Raw genomic sequence first — 19053 nt, forward strand, 5'->3', positions numbered from 1 at the left:
GTATCGTATACTTGAGGTTCGAGTTTGGTTTTACAATGATCAATGGTTTAAAAAGAATATGGTTCATGGCTTAAGAACAATAACTGAAATCAGGGTTTCGGTTTCCGTGCTTCAAAGCACTTGCAATGTCAACAAGACTATCAAGAATTACAATATCTCGAGAAAGTTCAGAACACTTGCCTGGTATTAACTCACTACTCTGTACTCGCTTCCAATCACAATCGTCTTATTCCTCAACTATCTGTTTCCCTTTTCTACGCCTTGCCTCTTCTGCTCACATATCATAAGCATCTATCAATCATCAACTCACAAGATTCTATTTAACGCACACTTTTATCTACCCTTCGTTTTACCCAAATCCGATTAACGGATTGAAATCTACGCAATAACGAAGTAAACACCGCATATATAGACCGATAGTCAAACCACATGTCACGTATAACACATAATACATCACGTAATCAATGACATATCATTTATAAAGAAGTCTTAGGTCATAAATGTGCTTTCGGGTATTTAAAATAATTTTTAAAACATTTTTCGGAATTAAAACGGGTCGTTGGATCAATTTCAAGTTAATAAACAGGGTTCGGCTGGCCAATTCTGGCTCCGAAACAATTTTAGAATAATTATCGAGCCTTGAAAATAATTTAGAATAATATTTTAAAGCTCTAAACTATTTTTCAGAATTTTTAAATCATTTTTAATAATTAAATCTAATTAAATAATTAATTAAAAATCAATTAATAATTAATTAAATCAATTAATCAATTAATTTTCGAATTAATTGACTAATTAATCAATTAAAAATTAACTGAAATTAATTAAATAATTAATTCAGATTTATTTGTGAATTAAAAATAATTTTCGGAATTAAAATAATAATTTTTAGAATTTTCAGAAATTAAAAACGAATTTTTATAATAAAAATAAATGGGAAATATGATTTTTAAACATTTTTAAAACAGGAATCCTATTTTTGCAAAGTCTGGAAACTACAGGGACCAAACTGCATCGTCCCCAAAACTTCAGGGACCAAACTGCAATTTTTACAGTCCAGTCGCCGGAAAACACAGGGGTGGCCGGAGAACACGATTCCGGCCTCCTCACCTTGCCACAAGCTCCAGATCACTTCTACACAACACCAGGAACACAACCATGCAATCAAAACAACCTAACAATCCCTTAGTTGGCCGGAATTTGGCCGTGAAATTTTCCAGTTTCCGGCGAACATCGGAAAACTTCAAAACACAACTCCCTTCTCTACAGACTTCGTTGGTTCATGAAACTTATACGACTGGATTGCTAATTTCACAGAGAACACAATCCACTATATCACAACATCAATCTATCACAGAATAAGAAACCCCCAAATTTCAATTAAGAACATTCATACGGGTTATAAACCCTAATTTTAAAATTCGAAAATCAAACTCAAATTTGAACATGTTATTGAACTCCAAATCAGACGTATGACATATGAAAATCATCAGGAAAATAAGCTCTACAACATGAAATCATCAAATCATACAAACAATCATCCGAACAAAAATTCATATTTTTAATAAAATAAATTCGAAAATAATTAAATTTTTAGAAATTCAACCTTTGATTCTGCAGTGAAACCAAGCTTAGAATCTGATAGTACTCCTTGAGACCTTCAAATCGGTTACTCCAACTTTTCAAACGGATTTCACTAACGCCTTGAATTTGTGGTTTGATTCTCAGAAAGGTTTATGAATATATGATTTTTCTCTGTAAAATTATATATTTATCTGTCTGCAAACGATTTTGATACGAAATAAAATACGGTAAAAGGCTATTTATAATTACGGAAAATTAGTATCCCGTTGGATCATTCCGGATATAAAATGGTACGTTTATTTATAAAAACTGATCCAAACGGTATCGGTTTTCGGGATAATTATCCAAATCAGTACAACTTGTACTGCGGTCTTGGTCTCAGCACCCAGTTACACGTACTACGAAGTGATAATTGGGATAGTTTAATAAAAAGCTCCCGTTTATCGAAAATACGGGTTTTATTAATTTACCGAAATGAATATTGTATCGAAAATATTATGCCGGGACCCGCGCAGGACAAACCGTACGCCGGATCGAAAAAGTCGAAACATGGAAAATGCTCGGAATATTACAATTAGGTTAGGAAGGAGTTCTCGGTAGAGTTTCGGGTTTCAAAAATGTAACAACGGTTGACGTTGGTTGGTTCCCGTTTTTATAAAATTGATTTTAATTACCCGGAAAAAGATTTTAAAAATTTCATATGATTCTTATAAATCTATAAATCAACATAAAAATAATTAGGAAGATATAACAATTATCTATATTTTATTTTGGACATATAAAAATTAAAATACTCAATTAATATTATTTTTGAATATTCAAGTACATATATCACTTAACAATTAACTCACAGAATAGATACTGAACACACATATTAATTATTTAATAGTAGAAATAATTACACGTTATATCCCGGATATTACATCCTTCCCCCCTTAAAAGGATTCTGTCCTCAGAATCTCCTAAGAAAACAAATGAGGGTACTTTTCTCTCATATCACTTTCTAACTCCCAGGTTGACTCTTCAACCTTTGGGTTTCTCCACAATACTCTTACTAACTTTATCACTTTATTTCTCAATATTTTCTCTCTTTCCTCTAAAATCTCTATTGGATTCTCTACATATGATAAATCTGCCTGAAGCTCTATTGGCTCATATTCTATTACATGCCTGGAGTCTGGATTATATTTCTTGAGCATCGATACATGAAAAACATTGTGAATGTGCTCCATGTGCGGAGGTAACGCCAATTCGTAAGTGACTTTGCCAACGCTCTTTAGGATCTCAAAAGGTCCGACATATCTTGGGCTTAGCTTCCCTTTCTTCCCAAACCTCGTTAGTCCTTTCCACGGTGATACTTTCAATAATACCAAGCTCCCTTCTTCAAATTCCATGTCTTTCCTTGACTGGTCTGCATACCTCCTCTGACAATTTTGTGCGGCTATTAATCTTTTCTGGATAAGTTCAACAACTTCCTTTGTCTGCTGTACCAATTCAGGTCCGAGTATTTTGCATTCTCCTACTTCGTCCCAATATAATGGAGATCTACATTTGCGTCCATAAAGGGCTTCATAAGGTGGCATCCCAATGCTGGCGTGATAACTGTTGTTATAAGCAAATTCTACCAGGGGTAAATGCTCGTCCTAACTTTCTTTGAAATCAATAGCACAAACACGTAGCATATCCTCGATTGTCTGGATTGTTCTTTCACTTTGGCCATCCGTCTGCGGGTGATAGGCCGTACTCATATTCAATTTTGTTCCCAAACATTCTTGAAAACTCTTCCAAAATCTTGAATTAAACCTTGGATCTCGATCAGATACGATAGACACTGGAACTCCATGACGAACTACAATTTCTTTTAGGTACATATGGACTAACTTGTCGAGCGAAAATCTTTCATTTATAGGCAGAAAATGAGCTGACTTGGTAAGTCTATCCACTATAACCCAAATGGCATCATGATTAGCCCTTGTCCTTGGTAATCCAACTATGAAATCCATGGTAATATGTTCCCACTTCCATTCTGGAATTTCCAATGGCTGTAGCAATCCGCTTGGTCTCTGATGCTCCACTTTAACTCTCTGACAGGTATAACATTTACTAACCCATCCGCAATTTCCCTCTTCATATTTGGCCACCAATAATTCTTCTTTAAATCTCTGTACATTTTGGTACTCCCTGGATGGATGGAATATCTTGAATTATGTGCCTCTTGTAAAATTTCATTCTTTAACTCCGTCACTGGTGGAATCCAAACTCTTGAAGAAAACCTAAGAATACCTTGATCATCTTGTTGCGTGCATAATTCCTCACCTACCAAACTATTTATATCTTGATTCATTACCTCTTTCTGGCATTTCTTTATTTTCTCCAATAACTCCGGTTGGAAAACCATACTGTATACTTTTGCTTCCTCAGGTTTGCAAATTCTAACCTCCAATTCTAATTTCTGAAATTCTTTATATATTTCTTCAGGTACAGATAACACATTTAACCTTTCCTTCCGACTTAACGCATCTGCTACAACGTTCGCCTTACCGGGATGATAATTAATCGAGCAATCATAATCCTTGATCAATTCTAACCATCTTCTTTGCCTCATATTAAGTTCCTTCTGGGTAAATATATATTTCAAACTTTTGTGATCCGTGAAAATCTCACACTTTTCTCCATACAAATAATGTCTCCAAATTTTCAAAGCAAAAACTATAGCTGCTAGCTCCAAGTCATGAGTAGGGTATTTCTGTTCGTGTGGTTTCAATTGTCTTGACGCATAAGCAATCACCTTGTCGTGCTGCATAAGAACACATCCTAGTCCCTTATGAGAAGCATCGCTATAAATTACGAAATTCCCTTGATCGTCTGGAAGTGACAAAACAGGTGCCGTGATTAATCTCTGCTTCAATTCTTGAAAACTTTCTTCGTACTTGTCGTTCCATATAAACTTTTCATTCTTTCGTATAAGCTTTGTTAATGATGTGGCAATCCTTGAGAAATTCTGAACAAATCGACGATAATATCCCGCCAATCCTAGGAAACTTCTTACCTCAGTGGGTGTTCTCGGTCTCTCCCAATTCGTAATTGCTTCGATCTTTGCCGGGTCCACTTTGATCCCTTCATTACTGACTATGTGTCCTAAGAACTGAACTTCATGTAGCCAAAACTCACACTTCGACAATTTAGCATATAACGTCTTCTTCCTTAAAATCTCCAAAGCCGTTCTCACATGTTCCGCATGATCCTCTTTTGTCTTGGAATAGATTAAAATATCGTCTATAAACACAATAACAAATTTATCCAAATACTCTTTGAAAATTCTATTCATCAGGTCCATAAACGCTGCTGGGGCGTTGGTCAATCCAAAAGACATCACTAGAAATTCATAATGTCCATACCTTGTTCTGAAAGCTGTCTTTGGTATATCTTCTGGCTTGATCTTTAATTGATGATATCCCGATCTTAAATCAATTTTGGAGAAATACTTGGCTCCCTTCAATTGGTCAAACAAATCATCGATTCTGGGTAACGGATACTTGTTCTTGATTGTCAGCTTATTGAGTTCCCTATAATCAATGCACAGTCTCATGCTTCCATCTTTCTTCTTGACAAATAATACCGGGGCTCCCCACGGGGATACGCTGGGTCTAATTACTCCTTTCTCTAACAATTCTTGCAATTGCCTTGCTAGCTCTTTCATCTCAACAGGCGCCATTCTGTACGGGGCTTTGGACACCGGTTCTGTTCCAGGTTCTAAGTCGATCGCAAATTCAATTTCTCTATCTGGAGGAAGTCCTGGTAATTCGTCGGGAAATACGTCTGGAAATTCATTCACTACTGGAATATCTTCAAGTTTTGCTGGCTCCTGACTCCTGTCGATTACATATGCTACGAAATGCTCACATCCTTGCCGTAATAACTTCTTGGCTTGAATCATTATTAAGAACTTCTTTACTTGTTTCTGACCTTTGAACGTTACTATTCTTTCGTCTGGCGTTTTCACCATTACTTTCTTATTTCGACAATCTATCTGAGCATCATGCTTAGATAACCAATCCATCCCTAATATTACATCAAATTCTCCTAACTTAAATGGTATCAAATCTACACAAAACTTACTACCAGAAATCTCAACCTCACAATTTCCACAAACTTGGTTCACAGTTACACGTTCTTGATTTGCTAATTCCACAGTCATTATTTCATTTAAGCATTCAACTGGACAATTTAATTTACTAACAAAGTCTTGTGAAACAAATGATCGAGTTGCTCCCGAATCTATTAACACTTTGGCACATAAAGAATTCACATTAAGCGTACCTGCCACGACATCCGTATCTTGGATCGCATCCTTCACCGACATGTCAAAAACTCTAGCCCTTGGAGTCTCATTCACTGTTGGGGTAGATCCCATAATCCTCAATGCATTACTGACTGGGGCTGATGTTTTGCAATCCCTGGCCATATGTCCTGGCTTCCCACATTTAAAACATGTAAATCCAATGGCTGGAACCTTCACTGCTGGATTCCGGATAGGCTGATCCTTATTTGCTGGCTGATTTCGGCACTCCCTTGAATAGTGCCCTTTCTGGTTGCATTTGAAACATACCACATTCAACTTGTTACAAACTCCTCCATGCTTCTTTCCACAAACTTGACAATCTGGAAAAGTTAATCTCAACTGATTCGGCTGATTTACATTAGCTGGACGATTGCCCTGTCCTCCGTCTCCTGCATTTTGTCTTCTGAAATTAAAATTTCTCCCTGGCTGGAACTTGCCCTTCTTGAAGTTTGGAAACTTCCCTGTTTGTGACTGACCCTCACTTCCCTCAACTTTCCTTTTCTTGCTTTCCTTATCTTTCTGGAACATCTCACTCTCTGTCTCTGCGATCATAGCCTTCTGTACTACTCCTGCATAAGTCTCCAATTCAAAAATAGCTACCTTCCCTCTGATCCATGGCTTCAAACCTTGCTGGAATCTCTTAGCTTTCTTTCTATCAGTATCAATATACGACGGTACATACCTTGACAATTCCTCAAACTTCCCCTCATAATCTGTTACCGACATATTCCCTTGCTTTAGCTCTAAAAACTTCAGCTCCATTTGATCCTGAACAAACTGAGGAAAATACTTTTCTAGAAACAATTCCTTGAACCTTTCCCAAGTAATAACATCCGTACCTTCCAATGTCTTCACCATCTCCCACCAATAGGTGGCTTCATTCTTCAGATAATAACTTGCAAACTCAACCTTCTGTTCCTCCTTCACTTTCACTAAGGCAAATGCCTTCTCTATTTCCTTTAACCAAACATTTGCTTCAATTGGCTCTAAGGAACCCTTGAATTCTGGTGGGTTTATTGCCTGAAAAGTTTTGAAGGTTACCTGGGGATTAGTCTGTCTTTGTTGTTGTTGTGCTAGGTGAACTGTTTGTTGAGCCAAGATTTGAAGAATCTGGGCTACTGCTGGGTCCATAGGTCCTGGGTTCACATTCGGGTTTGTATCATCTTGATGGTTGTTGTTGTTGGTTTCTTCATTTCTGGTGTTGGTGCGGGTATTTCTTTTAGGAGGCATTTTCTGTAAAGAATCAATCAATTTATTTAGCTTTTGAATCAAATATTTGCATAAAAGAAAAGTTTTGTAAAACAGAAATATCTCTTTTTGAAAACAGTTGTAACTAAGTAAATTGCATGCTTCTTTACAGAATATAAACAGTTATGGAAAACAGGGTACATGGTATCACAGGGTATGACTGGTGCAATAAAATAAATGACAGTGCTGGAAAGGAAAAAGGTACTGATATATATATAGATCAAAAGTTTTAGGGTAGTACAAGCGTAAAGACGCTTCGAAAATAAAAGCAAAAAGGGTACAACAACTTACTCACTAGTCATCATAGCTGGTCTATAAATACAACTCAAAAGTCTACTGATACACATTACACACTACTGTACATACTCCATAACCATAACAACCCTTCTCAGCATCTCCATCTCTTAATCTCTGACTCAGCTCCAAGGAAACTCTGGTCCTGCCAGCCTCTCAAAGTCCTCCATCACCTCAGTCGCCCAGCCCATCAGTGCATCAGGGCCTCTGCCAGGTAGTGTAGCTCCATGTAGCCTAGCCTCAAGAACCCTCCGCGTCACATGAATCTCCTCTCGAAGCTCCCTCACACCACGATCAACATCTGTAGTCCTGATGATATACTGTAACTCTCTGATCTGGGCCAACAAGGAATCACGCTCCAACAGAAGAGCCTCATATCGGTAATAAGGAACTGGGGGCAATGTGGACTGGAATGGGGCACTCGCTACTGAATGCCCAGTGGAATCTGAATCAGCTGGTGGGGGTCCTCTAACAGGTGGCCTCATGCCTGGAGGTGGAATAGCCTGCAGTGGTACGGGCTGCAACACCGGTGGACGTAGAATAGCCAATGCTAGTGGAACAACAGGACGTGGATCCGAAAACGGCACTCCCACTGAAGGCTCTGAATGATCAGCTGATACAGGAATAAAAGAGTCGGCCATCTCTGCTATCTGAAATCATATCGTAATATAAGAATCTCGTTCCATAACGTAAACTATACTAATACCTGATATATCGAAGCACTCACTCTCTCAACGTTCTCTCATCCTATGCCTTACTTCTAATCTTAACCCTCTACCCATTCCCGTTAACCTAGGCTTGTGTCAGTGACTTATAACCTGTAGCTCTGATACCAACCTGTGACGCCCTCCAAACCCGGGTCAGAAGTTTGGGGTCCACACACACACCTTAATTATAACCTGCTTATAACAATAATAAAGATAATAATAATATATGCAGTGACCCTACTTTTCAACCACCACGGACCGCGACAGGTTAAAGTATGCACACAAGCCAACATACTAATATATTACAAACCATTCAAATCCCAACTATTTCAAACTCACACTGAGTATCAAACATTATTACAACTTTTACAAACTTAAATTATCCCAAAAGAAGTCTACTAGTTCAGCTTCCTCAACCTAAACCCCTAGCTCTCGTGCTGGACTGGGGATCCTCGCTACCAACTGGTTCCTTTTTAACTGGAAAGAATATAAACTACATCGCACAAATGAGCTAACTAGCTCAGCAAGTCACAATAACTAAACTGAGAATAATGATAATCAGGCGACTATGATTATGATATCAAGTGAACATTGGATTATGATTTAGAATTGGATAATATACTTTTAATTTAAAAATCAAGGTTAGGCTGCTGATCAGTCACGCACTAACCCCGAGCAAGGCACACAACATTGCTCTAACTACTGGATCCAAGGCACACATTGGCCTAACTTGACCATTATATGGTCTGACCACGAATCTGGTCCACAATTTTATAAAAACAATCCAATTCTAACATAATAACAAAATATGCAATAATAAACAATAACCAGAATCATTAACCACAATGAGTGTTTAACAATGAAAGGGTTTCAATCTTTGTAAGGATCAATAAAGTAGTTTAAAAGCTTAAATGCTGGGTAATGAAAGAATTGGATAACAAAAGAATCAATATTTCAGGGTTTCAAAGATTTGGGCTCTCAAAGCATAGGATACAATGGTTGAATGTACAAGTAATTCAGTTCAGTGTTTGGGATTTTGTTTGCATGTATTTATGGAATAGTAACGTATACTTGAGGTTCGAGTTTGGTTTTACAATGATCAATGGTTTAAAAAGAATATGGTTCATGGCTTAAGAACAATAACTGAAATCAGGGTTTCGGTTTCCGTGCTTCAAAGCACTTGCAATGTCAACAAGACTATCAAGAATTACAATATCTCGAGAAAGTTCAGAACACTTGCCTGGTATTAACTCACTACTCTGTACTCGCTTCCAATCACAATCGTCTTATTCCTCAACTATCTGTTTCCCTTTTCTACGCCTTGCCTCTTCTGCTCACATATCATAAGCATCTATCAATCATCAACTCACAAGATTCTATTTAACGCACACTTTTATCTACCCTTCGTTTTACCCAAATCCGATTAACGGATTGAAATCTACGCAATAACGAAGTAAACACCGCATATATAGACCGATAGTCAAATCACATGTCACGTATAACACATAATACATCACGTAATCAATGACATATCATTTATAAAGAAGTCTTAGGTCATAAATGTGCTTTCGGGTATTTAAAATAATTTTTAAAACATTTTTCGGAATTAAAACGGGTCGTTGGATCAATTTCAAGTTAATAAACAGGGTTCGGTTGGCCAATTCTGGCTCCGAAACAATTTTAGAATAATTATCGAGCCTTGAAAATAATTTAGAATAATATTTTAAAGCTCTAAACTATTTTTCAGAATTTTTAAATCATTTTTAATAATTAAATCTAATTAAATAATTAATTAAAAATCAATTAATAATTAATTAAATCAATTAATCAATTAATTTTCGAATTAATTGACTAATTAATCAATTAAAAATTAACTGAAATTAATTAAATAATTAATTCAGATTTATTTGTGAATTAAAAATAATTTTCGGAATTAAAATAATAATTTTTAGAATTTTCAGAAATTAAAAACGAATTTTTATAATAAAAATAAATGGGAAATATGATTTTTAAACATTTTTAAAACAGGAATCCTATTTTTGCAAAGTCTGGAAACTACAGGGACCAAACTGCATCGTCCCCAAAACTTCAGGGACCAAACTGCAATTTTTACAGTCCAGTCGCCGGAAAACACAGGGGTGGCCGGAGAACACGATTCCGGCCTCCTCACCTTGCCACAAGCTCCAGATCACTTCTACACAACACCAGGAACACAACCATGCAATCAAAACAACCTAACAATCCCTTAGTTGGCCGGAATTTGGCCGTGAAATTTTCCAGTTTCCGGCGAACATCGGAAAACTTCAAAACACAACTCCCTTCTCTACAGACTTCGTTGGTTCATGAAACTTATACGACTGGATTGCTAATTTCACAGAGAACACAATCCACTATATCACAACATCAATCTATCACAGAATAAGAAACCCCCAAATTTCAATTAAGAACATTCATACGGGTTATAAACCCTAATTTTAAAATTCGAAAATCAAACTCAAATTTGAACATGTTATTGAACTCCAAATCAGACGTATGACATATGAAAATCATCAGGAAAATAAGCTCTACAACATGCAATCATCAAATCATACAAACAATCATCCGAACAAAAATTCATATTTTTAATAAAATAAATTCGAAAATAATTAAATTTTTAGAAATTCAACCTTTGATTCTGCAGTGAAACCAAGCTTAGAATCTGATAGTACTCCTTGAGACCTTCAAATCGGTTACTCCAACTTTTCAAACGGATTTCACTAACGCCTTGAATTTGTGGTTTGATTCTCAGAAAGGTTTATGAATATATGATTTTTCTCTGTAAAATTATATATTTATCTGTCTGCAAACGATTTTGATACGAAATAAAATACGGTAAAAGGCTATTTATAATTACGGAAAATTAGTATCCCGTTGGATCATTCCGGATATAAAATGGTACGTTTATTTATAAAAACTGATCCAAACGGTATCGGTTTTCGGGATAATTATCCAAATCAGTACAACTTGTACTGCGGTCTTGGTCTCAGCACCCAGTTACACGTACTACGAAGTGATAATTGGGATAGTTTAATAAAAAGCTCCCGTTTATCGAAAATACGGGTTTTATTAATTTACCGAAACGAATATTGTATCGAAAATATTGTGCCGGGACCCGCGCAGGACAAACCGTACGCCGGATCGAAAAAGTCGAAACATGGAAAATGCTCGGAATATTACAATTAGGTTAGGAAGGAGTTCTCGGTAGAGTTTCGGGTTCCAAAAACGTAACAACGGTTGACGTTGGTTGGTTCCCGTTTTTATAAAATTGATTTTAATTACCCGGAAAAAGATTTTAAAAATTTCATATGATTCTTATAAATCTATAAATCAACATAAAAATAATTAGGAAGATATAACAATTATCTATATTTTATTTTGGACATATAAAAATTAAAATACTCAATTAATATTATTTTTGAATATTCAAGTACATATATCACTTAACAATTAACTCACAGAATAGATACTGAACACACATATTAATTATTTAATAGTAGAAATAATTACACGTTATATCCCGGATATTACACCAAGCATTGCTGAAGGAGCTCAGGTACTGATGCTGGTCTTTCACCTTCTCCTGATAGATCAAATCATGATGATACAACAGCTCCTACTGAGAATCATCCTTCAACAGCACTAGCTACAATTGATGATCCATTACTAGTTGCTAGTTTGAAAAAGCATCCTGATTTGCTGTTTGTTCCTCCACTTTCATCACTTCCACTTGAGGAATCACCTTCAGGTATTGCTAACTTCTCATATATTCTCATATTTGTATGATTATAAATAGTCTCTTATTTGAGGTTACCTCTATTTATATGATAAGCATACAACTCTTCTCAGCCATCTCTTATTTCTTTGCTATGTGTGTTATTGAGCCTTTCTGTGAGACTGTGTGAAAATATCAGATTTAACAAAAAAAACAAGAGAGAAAAATATTTTGAGTGGCAGTCTCCTGTACTGGAAAAAGGAGATGTAGTTTTGAGACAAAAATCTTATAAGTTTTTCTTTACTTATACAGTTTCTTCTGTGAGAATAATATTACTCTTAAAAGTAATATATTGTGTGAGAAGTGATGAGATCACTTAAAAAGAACAGAGAGATTTAGGTGTTATCATGTTTCTGTTTCAGGATCCCATCAGCCACAGGCATCTCTCACAAAGAACCTGGATAAAGGCAAGGCAATTATGCCTGACTCTGTAAAATCTTCTGATGGCTTGTCCGATTCAGATAATGAAAGTGATGCAGATGATTCTGATATAGCTCAGCTAAAAATGTGATTGATGCATCTAAGAAGTCCAATATTGGTTCTTCTTCGCACTTTACTGAAAATCCTTCTTATTACAATCCTGATGCTAAATATTTTAGACATACATAATGGGATTATAAATGGAGACTTGAAAATACTTATATCTCATCTGATGTTGGCTTGCAACATATTCATCTTGCCTATGATGAAATTCAAACCCCTGATCTGAAGTTGCATCTTAAGGCCTCAACTATTTCTGTTAAAGGAATTCATTCTGAACTTGATGAAATGAAGAAGTCTCATGTTGGTGTCAAAGAGAAAATTGATGGATTTTTGCTTCACACAACTAACTCAGCTGAAATCAAAAGTGTGAAAAATACCATCAAAGATGTTGTTAAATCTCAAGACAGCATGACCTCTAGAATTTCCTCCTTAGAAGACAAGGTTTCTTCTATAGGTGACAAACTGGATGCTCTGTTTTCTCTTCTTTCAAATACTGATGCCAAAAAGGGGGAGAAGATAGTTGCTACAAAATGTACACCAGATTTTATTCAGACAAAGGATAAATATATTGATGATGATGGTGATAAGAATAATCCAGTTACAGATGTTCAAATTGCTTCTACTGCTCAACAACTTCAACATTCCAAGAAGAATGATCCTTCAGGACAAAGAAAGTCTACTGGTGGTTATAAAACCAAGCACAAGACTACTGCTGGTACTCCTGAGGATGATGATATTACAATCTCAAATTTAGCAGATGCTAAAGGGATGTTCTTTCCTTACAGGCATAAGGAAACAGGTGAAGAGATTGTCTTATACTACAAAGACAAGAAGTTTTAGCAAAAGAATGCTAGGAGTGCTCTTGGGTATATAACTGAAGAATTTCCTGATCTAACACCTGAAGAAGCAGTTATGCAATAAAAGGAGCTTTTGGCTCAAATTGAAGCTGAAGCTAACACTTCTAAAGGAAGAGGAAAAAGAGGTGGTAGATCTGCAAGAGCAAGAGGAAGAGGATGAGGTGGAAGAACTTCTGAATCAATTCAAGTGACTGCATTTAACTCTACTTTTCTGAATTTTCTATCCAGAGAAGGTTATGTTCATGTACAAGGAAATGAAGAAGGTAAAGAAGTTCAGAAGCCAGAAGAGTTGATTTTACCAAGGAAGAAAAGATCAGCCACTGACATTGATCAAACTGATACAGTAAATCAGAATATAACTCCTGATGCACACACAAATCATGAGATAAAAGCAGATCCTGATGCTGTGAACCTGATAACTGATTTTAACTTTGATGAAAAAGTGATCAAAGCATTAAATGAGTCAGCTCCTTCTTTAGTAATCACTCCACATATTTCAGAGGCTGATGAAAGAGAAAAGATTGATAGAAGGAAAGCTGATCAAGCATGTAAAGAATATTTGCAGAGATTTTTAAAATCAAAGGGGGAGCTATAGCATAAAACAAAAGGGAAGACTGATGGTTTGTCTTCAAACTATGCTCCTCTCGGCAAGAAGAATAGAAAATGGAAAGACATCCATGTATTCAATTATTCTAAAGGGTTCAAGCATGTTGAATTTGTGTCAGCTGGGTTAAGAGATTCTATCTCAGAACAGGAAGATGTTGATAAGTCCATTAAGAAGCCTTCTTGGGTGGTATACAATAAAAAATGAAACTTATCAAATCTCGAACCAGAGGAGGCATTGGTCATTCCAATATAGAGATTTTAGAATCTGACCTGCTGGATACAAATACTCTAACAGAAAATCTTGGTGAAAGAATTTCTCCTTCACATCTTGAGAAAGTTGAAGCTGTGAAGATTGTTCATAGAAAGATAAATGATAATGATGTCAGAGAAGAGATTCTATACTTTTTCAGGGATGGTAAAGTAAAAAGCTTTACATTGCAGCAACTCTTAATGAAGACTGTGACAGAATTAAAATACATTCACTATCTTCTTAGAGTTGAGAACAAAGTCACCAGAATCTGGTCTTCTATGATACTTGAAGTGTTCAGAAGAAGAGTCATGACAAAAGATGATAAATACAATGGTGATTATGTTCTTGAGTACAGAACTTATACTGGTCAAGAAATGCAGATGAAAAGGGGAGCTGCAGTGCTATAAGTTTTTCTCAACAGTGCTCAGTTATCCTTCAGTCCTGATCATGAAGATGTCAGTTTAAGCTACATGTTGATTGGTGATCTTGAGATAAGCAAAAGCTCAATTTCTAAGTTAAGAAAAGCTATCTATCAGGTTGGAGAAGACACTGAAGAGAAGAGAGAGTTGAAGAAAAAGCTTGTTAAAGTCCTATGAGACAAGGAGGAAGAAAGATTGAAGAACTTTCTTGGAACAATTGTCAGTTATCTGAAGATACTGAAGTAAGCTTTACTTCTTGTACATTTTGTAGATTGGTTTTGGCATCATTGAGAATATAATTTATGCTTCATTGCATTAAGTATAAATTGGGGGAGATTGTTACATATTGAATTCTCAATAATCAGAAGAAGCTCAGGATCTGGCTGCTCGGATGTCATCAGGATCTGATGTACCGTCAGGATTTGGCATGTCATCGGTATTTGAATGTCATCAGTATTTGAAGACAGTCAGCATTAGAGGATTTTTTATGTTCCTTAAAATGTGGAGCGGATATTTGTTACGTCTGAGTTATAGGACTTTATCTGTTTATTTTAAGATATGTATCAGTTTCAGTTAGTTTTTAATAATGCATATCTTAGATTAATTTGTTGTAGCTGTGTAGTATATAAACACAGTTTAGGTCATCACTTTGTGCAACACACTCGAGGATCATTCGACCTAGCAGCTCTCAAGAACATCAGTATTTCTTGAGAGGATTTTGTAACAGTTTTTATCAGAAATATAAAAAGCTGTTATATTTTGTTAGTCCCAAAGTATCGTAGAAGGGGGGGTTGAATACGATACCTACAATCTTTTTTATTTATTTCAAGTTCTTCGTTAATAGTACGGAATCAAAATAACACAAAACAATTTGAGGAATATATTGTTTTATTAATATAAACCTTGAAGTTGCTATAATCTAATCAAAGTATTGATTAGCTACAATAAATTCAGCAGCATAACTGTATATTTACAAGAGTAATAAATGTGAAACTTTGATGGAGCTCTCGTAAGCTTTCTGTGTTTGCTGAAGAAGATAACTAACTGAATGAGAATTCATTCAATTTGTTTTGTAGTCTTTCAAAATTTAATGGACAGGTGGCCAATTCTTGTCCACTCATTTCATTAAATTTGCTGCGCTTCAAATCAGTGAATAACACATCTATGGTGACAGCTCTGTGGCGATAGCATTCCCTGTGCCTTCTCTGTGGCGACAGAGTTTCCTTGAGCATTTCTCTGTGGTGACAGCTCTGTTGTGACAAGCTCTATCGCGATAGTTGTCTTGAGCATTTCTCTGTGGTGACAGCTCTGTGGCGACAAGCTCTATGATGAAAGTTGCCTTGAGGATTTCTCTGTGGTGACAGCTCTGTGGCGACAAGCTCTATGGCGACAGTTGTCTTGAACATTGCTCTGATAACACCTCTGTGGCGACAAGTACTCCTGTGGTGACTAGTATAGAGAGAGCTGTCATGACTTAGAGTATTTAGCTCTTTATCAAACCATTCTTCAATGTATCAATCATTTTTCTTCTATAATTGAATCAAAATACTTTCTTGAATACTGATATTTGGTGCACTGGTCTGGTTCACAAACAGCTAGCATTGTAAGGATCCTAATTCAATTTGTCTTGTGTTTTTTTTTTGAGTTGATAAAGACTAATGTTTATCCATTGCTTCTTTCACTGAACCCTTGATATGTAACACTTGAAATCAATACATGGAACTGATGCTTAAAGTCCCTTGATGTCTTGTTCTTCATGGCTGCTTGAACATGACAATGAACTTCTTCCCATGATCTGTTGGAGGACTTAATGAATTAATCACATCATTTGGTTCATTGTGTTTATCCTGTTTTCATCTGTAGGGTTCCCGTGCTTCATAGTTTAATATTGTTTATCTGTTTTTGTTTTCATGTTGAGTTATAAATCCTCGATTACATGTTACATTATATTATGCTTTACAATCTCCCCCTATTTGATTGTTAGAGTTCGAAAAGCAAATCCCTAAGGATAAACTCAACTGATAATAAGAAAAGATACGAACTATAAAATAGATAAAGATATTAAATACATTCTGGATTATATATTCATTTCCAGATTTCTTAAGATACAAATTACAAAGAAGTGTTCCTCTAGCCTGAACATATACTTTATGTCTTCTTTGTCTTTGTCCTCTTCTGCTTCCTGCTTTCTTCTCCTTCTTGAGGCTGATCGGATTTTCTCTTAGAGGCTTTCTTCTTAAGAACTGAAGGTTTTGGAGGAGACTCTTTCAGCTCATTCAATCTAGCTTGCACACAATCACGAGCTTCTATCTCAAGTGCATTGACTGGAGGTGGATTATTCAGTTCATGAAGCATTATCTCAATATATTTGACTTTGGTGCATTTAGGAACAAGATCAAACTATATAGATGATTTTCTGGACATTACGAAGACTGTTATCCTTTTAGGATGTCCTCATACTGTCTTCGTGTCATTGATTGACTCTTCTTCCAATACCTCATCAAGTATCCTTATGATTGGGATCAATGCAATTTTATCCTCCTTACATGTGGAGAGCTTGACGTCCATTAAGGCTTGATAAATTGCTTCTGATGAGCTTGCTCTGAAATCATTGATCTTGATCTTTGCTTGATTAATCTGAAAGACTAGTTCCCCTTCACTGTTAGTGCTGATGATAGGTTTACTATCTTGTAGAAGATTCATTTCTGGTTCTCCACTGATTAGAAATATCTCATGATAATCTCTTCCAACTTTCCTCATGTCCTTCTCTGTATCTCTGATCATTTTGTCATTAAGTCTGTAAGCATATAGAACTTCAGCAGCTTTAAGGTCTGCTTCTGATCTTTTGACTCCTGGTGCCTCCAGTTTTGCTCTTTTACTCCTGAGTTGACTTTCAAGAAAAGTGAGTTATAGATATCGAATGGATCTCAAATTTTGGTCAAATATAGTGATGTTTTGCAACTGCCATCTACAACTACTTTGATCACGAATGGATACAAAAAGACCTGAGGAGATACATTCATCATCATTCTCCAGAGTTTGTCTCTGAAATATTCGTTCTCATTCGATTTCAACCATAGGATGTTTGAGGCTAGGACAAACAGTTCAATAATGTTCAACTTCTTTAGCACACTGGTAGACACTTTCATCTGTAGACCATCTATGTGATTGATAGTGATCTTCCATCCATTTTTCAGAATGTTCACAGTAGTTCCACTGATTGTTTTGATGAACTGGTCATAGAACTCATGGATATTCTCATACTCCTTTCTGTAATGTTCCACAGTTCTCAGCAGATTACAGTTAACAGGGTCTGAATAGTGATATATTTCTGGTTTATCCATCTTCTTCTTTATATCTTCCCATTTACTTCCTTTCCTGTAAGCTCAAAGATATGCTTCTCTCCCTTCTATGTTCCTCCTTCTTTAAATAGCTCTTTGAATTCTTGCTTTTGATCTTTCCATTTATTCTTGAATCTCTATATAAGAGCGATTTATTTTTTATGGAAGTCCATAGAACAAACATTCATCTGAGAAAGAATCTTCATCTTCAAATCCTTCATCCTCAGATATGATCTTTCTTTCTTCCAAAGCCACTTCCTCGAAACTTGGCTCACACCCCATCGGAACATCACTTTCATCCATTTCACCTTCTTTTAGTTCATCTTCAGAGAATAAGGGTTTTGGAGCATATATCTGAGACATCAGATTTCTCTGAGTTGTGATGGTTTGGCTCAGATGTCCTAACTGCTCCCCCTGAGATGTTGCACTCTCTTTAGAAAATCTTTCCTTGAGGAGCACCCTTTCATCAATTCTCTCTTCTAGTTCTTCCTCCATCTCATCTCCAAATTCATCATAAGTACCGGCAGTATGAAAGGCATCTTGAAGTAGGTTAACAACAACATCTACTTTTTTTTGTTCTACTACCTTTTTTCCCCCTCAGTTGGGTTATCCTTCAGAGCTGGTGTTGATTGAGCATGTAAGGTTGAAACAGGGATCTAAAGAGAAACAGGCATTTGCTTACTGACTGAGGTCATTGGCCCAGTACAGGCAAGAGCTGCTTCAGATGAGACATGGAGCGACGCTTGCTTGCTAACTGAGATCTTTGGCTCAGTGTTGGAAATTGCATTTCCTTTTCCTGTATGAGAGAGAGATCGCTCAACGAATTCCCATAAACTAGCGAATGCTGCTTGTTGATGTTCAAGTTGATCGGAAAGATTGGCGATCTGATGATCCCTGAGAGATAGTTTTGTCTGAAAAAGTTGATCTTTAAGGGCCAGCTATTCTTTGAGATAGCTGTCTTTGAATGCAAGCTGCTCTTCAAGATAGGATTTAGTGACATAGTTTGAAAGATCTATAGGTGTAGTTTGGATGGTAGGTGTCTCACAGGCTTCTCGCAGTGTATCGCTCAGCATTCTATCACTCGGTTTAGGGTCATGTATGTCACTCGTTC

General features: G+C 36.3%; 1 protein-coding gene across 1 annotated transcript in view; it reads right to left on the reverse strand.

The window, feature by feature from the left end:
* Positions 1-17945, reverse strand: part of LOC141711091 (uncharacterized) — a 66643-nt gene extending 48698 nt beyond the window's left edge. The window contains exons 1-6 of the mRNA XM_074513532.1: positions 17599-17945; positions 17098-17482; positions 6782-6946; positions 6527-6733; positions 5608-5614; positions 4173-5367 (exon numbers count right to left, since the gene is read on the reverse strand). Of these exons, the coding sequence (XP_074369633.1) occupies positions 4173-5367; positions 5608-5614; positions 6527-6733; positions 6782-6946; positions 17098-17482; positions 17599-17945 (2306 nt within the window). The remainder of the gene's footprint in view (positions 1-4172; positions 5368-5607; positions 5615-6526; positions 6734-6781; positions 6947-17097; positions 17483-17598) is intronic.
* Between the last annotated feature and the right edge of the window lie 1108 nt (positions 17946-19053).

The sequence above is a fragment of the Apium graveolens genome, chromosome 1, assembly GCF_009905375.1.
Source record: "Apium graveolens cultivar Ventura chromosome 1, ASM990537v1, whole genome shotgun sequence".
Taxonomy (NCBI): Eukaryota; Viridiplantae; Streptophyta; class Magnoliopsida; order Apiales; family Apiaceae; genus Apium; species Apium graveolens.